At 38.4% G+C, this 14,913-nt stretch overlaps 1 protein-coding gene across 1 annotated transcript; it reads left to right on the top strand.

Moving 5' to 3' along the window:
* Nucleotides 1–693: 693 nt before the first annotated feature.
* Nucleotides 694–13,699, top strand: LOC311149763 (tubulin alpha-1B chain-like; the record flags this gene model as incomplete). Its single annotated transcript, XM_084186984.1, has 4 exons — nt 694–756; nt 11,817–12,042; nt 12,466–12,614; nt 12,719–13,699. The coding sequence occupies 4 exons, from the start codon at nt 694–696 to the stop codon at nt 13,697–13,699; spliced, it is 1,419 nt and encodes a 472-aa protein (XP_084043110.1).
* Between the last annotated feature and the right edge of the window lie 1,214 nt (nt 13,700–14,913).

Raw genomic sequence — 14,913 nt, 5'->3', positions numbered from 1 at the left:
GGTAAGCGTGTGTGTGTTACAGTGTCTTCAGAATGTATTCACACCCCTTGACGTTCTCCACATTTTGATGTGTTTCAGCCTGAATTTAAAATGAATTCAATTGAGATGTTTTGTCACTGGCTTACACACACTACTCCATAAAGTCAAAGTAGAATTATGTTTTAGAAAAATTTTCAACACTGAGTCAACCACAAAGACCAGGGAGATTTTCCAATGCCTTGCAAAGAAGGTAATCAATTGGAAGATGAAAACTAAAATAAAAGCTGACTGACTATCCCTTTGAGCATGGTAATGTTATTAATTACACTTTGGATGGTGTATCAATACACCCAGTCACTACAAAGATACAGGCGTCCTTCCTAACTCAGTTGCCAGAGAGGAAGGAAACAGTTACAGAGTTTAATGGCTGTGATAGGAGAAAACTGAGGATGGATCAGCGACATTGTAGTTACTCCCTCAACAGGCTCATTGGACAGATTGTTTCCTCCATCACTGCTTCCCTTCAATTCGATGGTGCTCTCAATGTTGATCTGACAGAGTTCTAGACCAGCTTGGTACCCTATCCCCATATCCATTTCCCTCTGGCTACATATGCCCCAGTTATCCCTGCAGAGAAGGCATACCATGAGCAGGTCTCTGTCTCTGAAATCACCAATGCCTTCTTTGAACCAGCCAATCAGATGATGAAAGATTATGAAGAGGTGGGGGTTGACTCCATTGAGGGTGAGGGAGAGGAGGAGGGAAAGGAGGAGGGAGAGGAGGAGGGAGAGGTGGAGGTAGAGGAGCAGGGAGAGGAGGAGGGAGAGGAGGCGGGAGAGGTGGAGGGAGAGGAGGAGGAGGGAGAGGAGTAGGGAGAGGATTACTAAATGGAAAACTAGGTGCTACTTATTCAGGAAGCAGAAGTTCTCAACATGATTTCAAAAGAATTCTTAGCAAAATGCAGCGTATCAAGTGACTACTGTATTGGAAAAATAAATGTGTTTTCTGACAAAAGTACATTCTCTTTTTAAATCATTTTCTTATTAAATGTATTTCAGCTTATATAGCTATAGTTATCATGAATTTGGTAGATAAAGCACAAAATCAGGTTTTAGTAAAACTTAACATTGTTGTTCTTATTCCTGTGTAATAACACTGTAATAATACTGTTAACAATATTGTATTTACATTTTGTTACATAATAGTTTAGTAACTGCATATTAATAGCTTTTTAATAAAGGATATATTCCTTATTCCACTTGTGTAACAGCAAAAACCTCTGTGCAAGATTTATAAAGCATTTTTGGCATGGGTTGAATATAGCCAATTATAATGTAAATGTACTGCTTTTAAAATGTAATAAATGTACTACTTAGGTCAGTAATCCTGACTGGTTGTTTGTGTTCTCTTTCATTGAATGAACGGCAGGTTACATTTTTTCGTCATGATTCTTGTTCTGGAGGCAGCTCTGCAGAGTGGTCACTAGCTGGCACAGCCACAAAGTAATCAAATCTAATGTAAACCTAACCCTAATATTAAACCTAGCCTTAAGCATACCGCTAACCCTAATGCCTAACCCTAATCTTAATTTAAGACAAAAAAAATGCTATTTAGAAAAATATATATACATTTTTATAATATAGCTAATTTTGACTTTGCAGCTGGCCTATCTAGTCTAAAGGGGAAATCGCTCAATTCTGCCTCCAGGACAAGACTAATGACAATAAACGTCAACCTGCGAACGAATGGCAGCTGACCTGTCCTCCTGAAGTTTCAGCCTCGGTACAAATGTTTCAAGTTTAGGCTACAGCTTCAAAGGAGCATATACTGTTTAGTAAAATTAACCTATTCAAAGAATAAATTACGCTAGGAAAAAAATCTGGGCAATAAGGCTAGAAGTTTTCCCCCAGACTAATACTGAATAGTCGACGCGTCACTCCTGGGATTACCTTCAGATATCGCACACCTCAAGCTGCAAGTTTAGAAAAACAAGCTCTTCATTCTTTTACTTTTTTCTCCTCATCCCCTGCACAAAGACCTATCATGGTGAGCATTGTCGACTTATTTTCGGTGACATATTATGTAACATGTAATTTCAACAATTTCAACCATTTTGTTCAGATGTTTTTTGTGATTTATGTGTGTGACTGTCCTGATTTTCACCCATGGGCCCTGACACTTGTCAAATAGAAACGATCGAAATAACCTTAATTGACTTGTTTTTTTCTTACGAATATTGTGTACATTTATGTAAAATTTAGGAACTCAAAGCAAGTAAATATAATGGTGTTGATAAAGATGTAAAATAAAATAAAACTTTGTAGGGACCGGCAATGAATGGAACTGCGCGGTAGCCTACTTCTCTAAAATCCTCTGGTCAGTGCAAACAATAGGCTAAATCAGATTAGGCATGCTCAGCGCTGGTCGACGTGGAGAGTCGTTTTACTGCCATTTGATGGACAAATCTATTTACTTTATTAGACTGTATGGTATGTATATTTTCCAGCGTTATTTAGTAGGCTATCTATATTTTTGCCACTTGCTGTGAGAGAATGAATACATAAAAATGCTACCTGTGTGTGTGGCTATATCAGCATATTTGGTTTCTCCTATTCACCTGCTGCTGCGGTTATTGAAATATATTTATTTGAGGGAAAAAAAACTATTATTATAACACTTGGAATGAATTTCAGTATAAATCTGGATGTGGTTTGACTAATCTCATAACATTTTAAAGAGACAGCAGGACTAAAACTTGCTGACCTAGATAATCCCCTCCATATGCTGCACAGTCAGAGGAAAACACAACACTAAAACACATCCGTAGAACAGTAGGCTAGATCTGATCAGAACCTGTAGAATCTTAAAGAATATTAGATTATTCTAGATTATACCATGGCATTGTTGAATACTTATTTCTGATTGGATTGATGGGCATTCTAGAGTGTGCATTATTTAAGAAATAAGGCACAAGGGGGCGTGGTATACAGCCCTTAGCCATGGTATACTGGCCATATACCACAAACCCCAGAGGTGCCTTATTGCTATTATAAACTGGTTACCAACGTAATTAGAGCAGTAAAAATAAATGTTTTATCATACCCGTGGTACACGGTCTGATATACCACGGCTGTAAGCCAATCAGCATTCAGGGCTCGAACCACCCAGTTTATAATTCCCTGTAACGCACAGTATATTTGCACAGTAGAATTCAATGGCTATAGTTCATTCTTACATGTTCTATGTTTGAGCTGCTTTTGAAAGCAAATGTCGAATTGAAAACATTATTGCCATTGTTGAATTCGATTTTCATAATAGCAAGCTAGGACTGATGGTTTGGTTAGTTAAACTAGCAAGTCTGTTTGTTTGGTTACCACGGCAACTACTATAGCTATCTAGTAAACCTGCTAGCTACTTCAGTGGATGTTGAACACATTTCTACTGGCAAATGAACACATTTCTAGCGGTAAATGTATTAAATTATAGCCATTGTATAAAAGGGATAATCAACTCGGTGCTCTACGCGTTCTCTGGAAAATAATGCAACTCTGTGGAAGGTCAGTTCTACTCCACTAGCGCATCGGGGACACACCTTCCACGTTTTTTCATAATTTTCCATAGAACGCATAGCCCCTCGTTGATTATCCCTTACATAGAATATGAGAGTAGAATATAAAACAGCAATAAAGAAAGATCCACATAAGAGCAATCTAACACTTGGCTGAGGTATCATCTTAGTTATTCCACACAGCAAATTCTCCAGTTTTAAATGTAACACTAAGAGTGTTAAATTAAAACTGAAAGTGTTGCCCCGTATAGACACTGGAACAGTGTTAAATTGACACACTGCTTGGTGTAAAGCCTTATTTCCCAGAGTGCCTTGCTTTTTGAGTGAATTGTAGCGTTATCACCCATAACTGTATTTGTTAGTGACAGAGACATGGTTGTTGCATTCATCCATTTTCAGTCCTGTGGACTTTACCAAGTGAGATCGTGAGTGAATATGTTATCATTAAAATTTAATTATTTAACACAATATAATGCGTATTTCATAAGACCTTATTTTGAGGGCCTACACTCTAAACATAACAATTAACTCTGTAAGTGTTGAATTAACACTCATTGGTGTAAAATGCCCAAGTGTTGGTGTTATTAACCAGAGTTGAACCAAGTACATTATCATATTTTCCAGCATGCTGTATTGCAGGTTGATTTTAAGAATTGTTTGTTTCAATATCTATGTTTTTGCATGTACATTGATTGATTAATTAATCTTATGCTTCTGAAATATAAATGACATACATTTTCTAAACTTATTGCACCCGTTACTGAAATGGTTGTTCCAGTTTAGAAGTTTAAGGTAGTCTCATATTTCAGTCTTCCCAATCCTGGCAGTCATTCTGAATGCAGATTGTGGGTGGCAAAAAATTCCAAAGGTTAGATATCCCCACTCTGGCTGGATTTCAATCGGAATTACACATCACTTTGCAAGTCAGCATAATGTGACAGGTTGCATGAATAACCCAACATGTTGGGTTGCTCAGATTACCCAAACATGGGTTAATTTAACCATCAATTGGGATTTTATTCACTTTCATGCTGGGTTGACCAAGTAGCTGTGTATTTTAAATTTAATCTATAGGTTATTTTCAGTAGGCCTGATTTATTAGGGGCTTGGCTGTTATACAGATATTCTTGACCACCCGTGAGAGTAAATGTAAATCCAGTTGATCATGTAAAGTTTGTACACTGCAATGTTACATTTTCTTTGAATATTATTGCACATTACATATTGTAATACAAAAATATTAACATTATTATTTACATATTGCAACAAAGTGGTTACTATCCCATTGGGGTTATCACTTTGGAATTTGCATAGGCTTTTAAGGAACGCATACACTTCTGTAAGATTAATTATAGATACAAAAGTGTCTGTGTTCGACCGTAACATGTGATAACAATTGAACAGAAAATATAAACCGGAATGACATTTACTCTCACGGGTGGCCAAAAATAACTTACTGAAAGGAACACCCCTACTAAGCCAAGCCTCCAGTCTTCTAATCTGACTTGCTGTGTCATATCTCAATAACCCAGCATCAACAAACCTTGCTCTTTTTAAAAAAACAACCCAACTAAGGCCTAGATTCATTCAGATCAAGCGTTAACCAGCAATAGCAGACACCTGCATAGTGGATGATTTGATGGAACTGTGTTGGAGCTGTCAAATCGGTGAGCAGCTGCTCTTGCAATCATTGTCAGGAAGCCACACCCGCCCCACTCGCGTTAGAAGTTCAGAACGAGAACGTGTAGGCTATATAGAAATAATTACTCTCAAATAGAAAAATCATTAAACTAAATAATCATTAAACTAATTGAGCTGTAGATTTCATCTCACATTCAAACTTGTAAACAAGGCTGCATGGGATTTCTGTTAATGCGACTCGGTGCAGCCAATGGCAATGTCCGCTTTAGGTACAGTATAATGCCAGGAGCTGCATGTGGATTTGACAGCTCTAACACAGTTCCACCTCTGACACCGCCAAAACAACCGCAATGCGAATGTCGGCTAAAGCAGATCTGATTGAATAGAGCCCTTTGTGACCCAATGCCTGCAACCCAGCAGTTGGGTCATCCAAACAACCCAGTATGTTTAAGTGTATGCCCTCAAAATAAGGCCTTATGAAATACATATTTTATTGTATTAAATAATAAAATTTTAATGATAACATATTCACTTAGGATCTCACTTGGTGAAGCCCATAGAACTGAAAATTGATGAATGCAACAAGCATGTCACTGTCAGTAACAAATTCAGTCATGGGCGGTAACCAAAGATTATGGATATACTGACAAGATCTGTCTCTCCGCCCTAACAATGGGAAACAAAGAAAAAACGCCACCTGTTGGAGGGAGTCAGATTTTCAGCCGAGTTGGGCCTCTCTCTTCCTCTTCCTCTCTGGTGGTAACTCTACAATTCACTTGAAAGGCAAGGCACTCTGGGAAATATGCAAATAAACTATTACACTAAGCAGTGTGTTAATTCAACACTGTTCAGTGTCTATACGTGTAGTTGGGGACTTGGTGGACTGTATATTCTGTAGGGTTAGGTTTTACTTAGCACTATGTGTTCTCTCCCAGGTGCTTGTAAGGGCAAAGATGACAGACCGGTAGGATTCCAGTTGAGGTTGTTTAATGACGCTGATTCACAGAGCAGTAACGGCACAGCACAGTGTATGGCTTGACAATTGTGTTAACCAAGAGTGTGTGTGGTTCTGAAAAGAGCTAAATTAAATACAATAGTAAATGGCAGGTATAGGCTTAATACAACCTCCAATTACATAAGCTATAAATAATATGGCTACAATCTGCTACAGCTCTCCTATGGTGAACTAATATTTACTCTCAATAGTCTTTCGTACAATATGGGTACACATTTTCTGTGTTAATTTAACACTGGGGAATTTGCTGTGCATTTACACATGATATCTTTTCAGTTTTGACAGTATATCATGGTCTAGTGCAGGGGTGGGCAAACCTTTTGGCTCAAGGGCCACATTGAGTTTTTGAAACCAAGTGAAGGGCCACATACTATACGCGTGACAAAACATGTGAAGCCTTTTCATTTTCACATTGACACGCAACTACTAGTGTACTGTAAGTGTACATAAGCTTGCAGAACAATTCTACCCTTGTACCATCTCTACCCTTGTTTGTTGTGAACATATTTTTCCCAAAATGTTCACAAAATTGATATAATTTATAACATCACAGACACAGTCAAACACACTCACAGATCCTGCATCTCTACCCTTGTAAAGTACAATCAAACTTACAGTCACAATATGCAAACTCAATTCTCATCTCTATTGTGAGCCATATTTACAGTTATCCAATCACCTCAGCCCAAATCTGACTGATTAGTTATTACCTGTATCCATGTGCATTGCTGGATCATTCTCACTGCATAACTGTCACCATGAAAAAGCATAATCCTTGCTATGCTTTGCGATTTAATGTGCCACTACATAGCTTGCCTTAGTTACAGAGTCTTGAGTAGAGCACCTTTAGTAAACATATTTTGTTGGGATTTTAAGTTTGTTGCAAGTTTTGAGGCCTTCCTTGCCTTTTCCTGAGATGACAGATTGCTAGAGTAGTTAGCATGCTTGCTTGAATAATGATGATTGAGATGATATTCCTTAAAAACGGCAACACTTTCTTGGCATATCAGACATACCGCTTTATGTCCAATATTAGTAAAAAAGTATTTTGGTGTCCATTCTTTAAACACAAGACATTCAGAGTCCACTTTTCTCATTTTCGCAGCACTCATTTTTCACGTCAAAAGTCATCAAGCAATGAAGTGGCTATGATGACTGAGCGCAGTCTGAATCTGACAGTAGGCCCAAATACAGAGCGCGCTGCCAGGCTACAACACCATCTATTGGAGGTTATTTTTTAAATATTTGTTTTAATATTTAATAATATTAATAATATATATATATATTTTTTTTTATTTTTTTATTTTTTGCTCCTGAACTACTTCTACTCTCAACCTCTCCGATCATTTTCATGATGTCCATCCGGTTTGCTTCTAAATGCCATATCTTTCTAACTGTGCTCTTTCCCAAAAGCTCCCAACATACAACCTATATACTTATTATGGACACAGTATGCTTACATTATTAGCTATCTTTGTTATTATTTGTTGTTATTTGTTATTAGTCCCATCCTTCAACTCTATTCAATACCTCCCATCTATCTCTTAACACCATCCATATAGGATTTCTATTTGCCATATATATTTCAACCGTACTGTGATGTTTTACAAAAGTTCTGAACCTTTCTATTCTCATTGCTTCTACAGATTGTGAATTAAAAATAAACATTTTTGCTAAAAGTATTATTATATTATTGATTGATTGACTATGACTTTTCAGATCACCCAGTAATGCTATCTGCAAGGTTAGTTCCAGGTAAATATTGCAATCCTTTAGCCATTCCTGGACCTGTGTCCAAAAACAAGCTACAAATGGACAGAACCAAAACAAATGATCTAATGATTCTATCTCTTCACAGCAAAATCTGCAGAGCTGGGAAGATTGTATCCCCCATATAAATAACATTCTATTGGTAGCAAGAATTTTATATAATAATTTAAATTGAAAGATTCTAATTTTTGAATCCGGTGTCGTTTTGCGTGTCAGTTCATAAACACTATGCCATGGGATCGGTACGTCAAAGATCTCTTCACAACTATTTTGCAATCTATATGGGACGGCTGTCAATCCTTTGGTCCTTAAGTGAAACTGATATACTTTTTTATTTATCACAGTTTTCCTTAACCAATTATGTTCTTTAATGCAAGGCCGACAGACAAGTTCCTTACTTTCTCCCCCTTCAACTTTCCTCTTCCACTTTTGCGGTAAGGCTGCAATTATTTGGTTGTAATTTTGGGTAGAGCAGACATTTCCATATGTTTTTGTTAGCTGCATGTGCGACATAACTCCACCAGTCCTACCGATGATATCATTTACGAAGATTATACCTTTTTTAAACATTCTGTCAAAAAATAAAGGTTTTTTGTCAATTAGTATATTTGAATTTAACCACAATATTTGTTGCATTATTTGTTCTGTCGTTTCTGGAGGATTAAATTGAAATTGCAACCAACTTTCTATGGCTTGTTTTAGAAATAGTGACATTTGGGAGATTATTTCCTTTTCAAATAACTGAAAGTGAGAGGTTGTAATCTGAATAAAGGGAAAAAGGCCTTTCTTGAACAGTGACAGTTCGGATTTAAGTATAACTTTTGGATGACTGAAGATTTTAGTGATAGGTCTAATGCTTTAATATTTAATAATTTCTGTCCTCCTAATTCATATTCATTATATAAATATGCTCTTTTAATTTTGTCTGGCTTGCCGTTCCAAATAAAATTTAATATTTTTTTCTCATATAATTTAAAAAACTGTTTGCTAGGCGTAGGCAAGACCATAAGCAAATAGGTAAACTGGGATAATACTAAAGAGTTAATCAGGGTGATTTTTCCACAAATTGACAGGTATCTTCCTTTCCATGGTAGTAAGATCTTATCTATTTTTGCTAACTTTCTATTAAAATTTATTGAAGTGAGATCATTTATTTCCTTTGGGATATGTATTCCGAGTATATCCACATCACCATCAGACCATTTTATTGGTAAACTACATGGTAATGTAAAAATTGTATTTTTTAGTGATCCAATACGTAATATAGTACATTTGTCATAATTTGGTTTTAATCCAGAGAGGTTAGAAAATGTATCTAGATCCTCTATGAGGCTGTGGAGGGATTCTAGTTGTGGATCTAAAAGAAAACATGAATCATCTGCGTACAATGACACCTTTGTTTTTAAGCCCTGTATTTCTAATCCTCTGATATTATTATTGGATCTGATTTTAATAGCTAACATCTCGATGGCCACAATAAATAGATATGCCGATAGTGGACAACCTTGTTTCACTCCTCTTGACAGTTTAAAACTTTCTGAGAAATAGCCATTATTTACTATTTTACACCTAGGGTTACTATACATGATTTTGACCCATTTTATAAGAGATTCTCCAAAATTGAAATGCTCCAAGCATTTATATATAAATTCCAGTCGAACTTTATCAAATGCCTTTTCGAAGTCTGCTATGAATAGCAGGCCTGGTTTCCCATATTTTCCATAGTGTTCTATTGTTTCCAATACTTGCCTTATTGGAGGTTGTTTGTATATCATGGAATGAGTAATTTTAGACCAAAAATCGTAACTCAAATATAATAATATTTAATACATTTTTTAAAAAGTATTGCGGTACGGATTGAAGTGCCCGGTGGGCCGGATACGGCTCTAGACCAAGGGGAGGCAAAGTACGGCCCTTCAATCCGGCCCGCAAGAAATATTTTGAATGTATTAAATATTATTATATTTCTGCGAAAATGAGAAAAGTGGATTCTGAATGTCGTGTGTTTAAAAAAGAATGAACAGCAAAATACTTTTTTTTACTAATATTGGACATAAGGCGGTGACGATTCCCACGGGGGGCCAGTATAAAAAATAAAAAAAATAAAAAAATGTATTCACTAACTGTAAGTCGCTCTGGATAAGAGCGTCTGCTAAATGACTAAAATGTAAATGTAAATGTGATGGGTGAGGAGCTAATCTCCGAGTTGAAGAAAAAAGCAGATGCCTTCGATCTTTTTTCTATAGCACTGGATGAGAGTACTGACATCAGAGACACCGCTCAACTTTTAATTTTTGTCAGAGGAATAAATGAGAACTTTGAAATAACAGAGGAACTTCTTGCGATGGAATCAATGATGGGAACAACCAGGGGCTCTGATTTATACGACAGGGTGTCTGCCTGCCTGGATAAAATTAATCTACCATGGAGCAAACTGACAAACGTCACAACAGATGGATCACCAAATCTAACCGGTAAAAACATTGGCCTACTAAAAAGATTACAAGACAAAGTAAAAGAAGAAAGCCCTAACTCGGAGGAATTTATATTTCTTCACTGTATTATTCATCAGGAAGCCCTGTGTAAATGTGTGTTAAAGCTGGAAAATGTTGTCAAAGTGGTTGTAAAACGTGTCAACTTTATACGGGCAAGGGGGCTTAACCATCGTCAGTTCATTCAGCTACTCAATGACACAGAGGCAGAGCACCAGGACTTGTTGTACCATTCAAATGTGCGCTGGCTAAGCCTGGGGAAAGTATTTCGCTGTGTGTGGGAACTGAGAGGGGAGATGGGTATGTTCCTTGATAGGGTTGGTAAAGCTGACGACTTCTCCGAGTTGAAAGACACAGACTGGCTGGGCGACTTTGCTTTTGATGTGGACATATTGGGGCATCTGAACGATCTAAATGTGAAACTGCAGGGAAATTGTGTTTTTGTGCATAAACTGTATTCCAACGTGAAAGCATTCAAGGCCAAACAAATGAGCAGTCGGTCTCTCGCTCATTTTCCGACACTGGCCGCGCTTAACGCGCCCACATTGCAGTGCGACACTGAGACATAAAGTAGCACTTTGATCGACCTGCATGCTGACTTTTCCTGCCGCTTCTGACTTCACTAAGATTGAGACTGAGCTGGAGCTTGTATCATGTCCCCTGTCTTTCGACAGTGAGAAAGCACCACCAGACACACAATTGGAGCTCAGCGACATCCAATGTGACAGTGCTTTGAAGGAGAAGTACAAAACAGCAACAATAGACCAGTTCTATGGCTCACTGAAAGAAACAGTGACTGGGATAGGCAAGGATTATGCTTTTTCATGGTGATGGTTATGCAGTGAGAATTATCCAGCAATGCACTTGGATACAGGTAATAACTAATCAGTCAGATTTGGGCTGAGGTGATAACTGTAAATATGGCTCACAACGGAGATGAGAAATGTTCCTTAATATACTTTCAAAAACAGACCATTCCAAATTAAACGGATGCTCTTGCCATGTTTCACTCAAATTTTAGAATTTGCATGTCTCCAGTCATATAATATACATCTATTTTGAAGTTTGATTGTACTTTACAAGGGTAGAGAGGCAGGATCTGTGTGTTTGACTGTCTGTGATGTTATAAATTATATCAATTTTGCAAATTTGTTTGAAAACCTTGTTCACAAAAAACAAGGGTAGAGATGGTACAAGGGTAGAATTGTTCTGCAAGCATATGTACACTTACAGTACACTAGTATGTGGCCCTTGAGCCAAAAGGTTTGCCCACCCCTGGTCTAGAGTTTAGACTATTTTGGGTTATTGTGGACCTCCTTTCAGATAAAAAAATTCTCCCTCTTCACCCTAGCGCGAGTGCATCTCTATCCACGTGGGTCAGGCTGGTGTCCAGATTGGCAATGCCTGTTGGGAGCTCTACTGTCTGGAGCATGGGATCCAGCCGAATGGACAGATGCCATCAGACAAAGCGATCGGAGGAGGAGGAGACGACTCCTTCAACACCTTCTTCAGTGAGACGGGGGCTGGAAAGCATGTTCCCAGGGCTGTGTTTGTGGACCTGGAGCCCACAGTTATAGGTAAGCTTTCCCTCTTAAGAAAAAAAGGTTATACTTAGGACCATAAAGGGTTCTTCGGCTTGTCCCTGTAGAACAGGAGTATTGAAATCTTATACGATGTCCGGAATACTGCTGGTTTTCTGTTACCTGATAATTAATTGCACCTATTTGTTGTCCCAGGTCTATATCAGTCCCTGATATAGACCTGATATAGAGAAAAAAAACAGTAGAACTGACTTTGAGGTCCAAATTTGAATTTGAAGGTTGTTGAAAAACCCTGGTTCCAGAACCCTTTCCAACAAAAATAAACCTTTTAGAACCCTTTCTTCCATGGTGAAGGTTCTCAGATGAAAAAGGTTCCATGCAGAACCCTAGTCTCTGTAGAAGAACCCTTTTAGAACTTCCTGGTCTGTTTTTCATAAGCTGCTAAGTTTTTCTTCTCAGATGAAGTGCGCACTGGGACCTACCGCCAGTTATTCCATCCTGAACAGCTCATCACTGGCAAAGAGGATGCTGCCAACAACTACGCCCGTGGGCATTACACTATTGGCAAAGAGATCATTGACCTGGTGCTGGATAGGGTCCGCAAACTGGTGGGTACCACAGAATTAATCGCTAAAATCTTTTATCAACTAAATGATCAGAATGTGGACATCTTGTGTGCTCCTTTTATTGACATGTTCCTCCTTCTCCTCAGTCTGATCAGTGCACAGGCCTTCAGGGCTTCCTGGTTTTCCACAGCTTTGGAGGTGGCACCGGCTCTGGTTTCACCTCTCTGCTGATGGAGCGCCTGTCTGTTGACTACGGCAAGAAGTCCAAGCTGGAGTTCTCCATCTACCCAGCTCCCCAGGTGTCCACAGCTGTGGTGGAACCTTACAACTCCATCCTAACCACCCACACCACCCTAGAGCACTCTGACTGTGCCTTCATGGTGGATAATGAGGCTATATATGACATCTGCCGTAGGAACCTCGACATTGAGCGTCCTACCTACACTAACCTCAACAGGCTCATTAGCCAGATCGTTTCCTCCATTACTGCTTCCCTTCGATTCGATGGTGCTCTCAATGTTGATCTGACAGAGTTCCAGACCAACTTGGTACCCTATCCCCGAATTCATTTTCCTCTGGCCACCTATGCCCCAGTTATCTCTGCAGAGAAGGCTTACCATGAGCAGCTCTCTGTGGCTGAAATCACCAATGCCTGCTTTGAGCCGGCCAATCAGATGGTGAAATGCGACCCTCGCCACGGTAAGTACATGGCATGTTGCCTTCTGTACCGTGGTGATGTGGTGCCCAAAGATGTCAATGCTGCCATTGCCACCATCAAGACCAAACGTTCTATTCAGTTTGTTGACTGGTGCCCAACTGGTTTCAAGGTTGGGATCAACTACCAGCCCCCCACTGTAGTCCCTGGTGGAGATCTGGCCAAAGTCCAGAGGGCTGTGTGCATGCTGAGCAACACCACTGCTATTGCAGAGGCCTGGGCTCGGCTTGATCACAAGTTTGATTTGATGTATGCTAAACGTGCCTTTGTGCACTGGTATGTGGGTGAGGGGATGGAGGAGGGAGAGTTCTCTGAAGCCAGAGAGGACATGGCAGCCCTGGAGAAGGATTACGAAGAGGTGGGGGTTGACACCGTCGAGGGTGACGGACAGGAGGAGGGAGAGGAGTATTGAGTGTTCATGCAAGGATGCCCTTGGCTCCCATATCTTATAATAGCACAATTTCAAAAGCAATGCATTTCTTCTTACAGTTTGATATTTTCTTGCTGCTTGCTTAGGTTTAAGCACAACTGGTTTGTTATAGTGATAATCACAGTTTTTCTTTGTGTTTCATTAAAGATTCACCAATAAAAGTGTGTGTGTATTTTTTTTTTGTATACCTTTTCATCAATTACTTATCAATGTTTTTAAAACTCCAACATATTCACCAGAAGTAGAGGAATCTGTATATGGTAGACCTAGATTAATTCTTAAAAAATACTGCAGTTACAATGTAGTGACATTTTTATACTTTGGAGACATACTAACTGTAATTGTAGTACTGCAGTTTTGGAAATATAACTGCAGTTATACAGTGTTACTTCAACTTCCACAAGTAAGCTCTGAAGATGCTTACTTAAACCACACGCATATGGGAGAGATACTTTGACATATTCTACTCTGATAGCCAATTGGGACAAGGCATATGGTAAGATCTTCCAATCAGTTTCGGCAAAGCCTGTCCACTGTATCGTAGAAGTATAAATTGCGCCATCTTTCAAATTCTCTATTATACTTCTTACTACAGTCTCCCAAAGATAAGCCGGTGAGAGTTAAACTAAAAGAAAATTCAATTTCTCCGCACCACATCTTGAAATTTCTCAACTTAAACATGGTGAGTACACACAAATCATATTATTGTTCGTTTCAATAATTTAGTATCTTCTTACAATAGTTAAATCAAAGTAGTTTCTATTTTATTTTTTCAACATAATTAATCAATTTGACTAAAACATTAATTTTTGTCAGAATCTTACACAGATGTCATTTTGTAACCCAAACCAAAATGCAAATCAATCTCAATAATTTTGTTAACTTCAGCCAACTACTCTTAACAAAACTTGATGTTGAACTGATGTCTCTTCTTAGTGACATCTCTCTCCTGCTTTGATGTCTGCATTAGAAGCGACCCAGGGAATATGACGCACTGTACATTTTACATTTTAGTCATTTAGCAGACGCTCTTATCCAGAGCGACTTACAGTTAGTAAGTGCGTACATTTTTTTTTCTTTTTTCGTAGAGGCAAATGTAAACTCAGTTATTCGCACTCATAATGTATTCAAATAAATTGCCTCGTTTATGAAGTAGGCTGAAAGTAATGAGTAACCTGTAATCTTGTTAATCATTT

This window comes from Coregonus lavaretus (genome assembly GCF_964263955.1).
Source record: "Coregonus lavaretus genome assembly, chromosome: 22".
Lineage (NCBI taxonomy): Eukaryota > Metazoa > Chordata > Actinopteri > Salmoniformes > Salmonidae > Coregonus > Coregonus lavaretus.
Note: the sequence above shows the minus strand (reverse complement) of the source record. Positions and strands in the feature narration are given on the sequence as shown.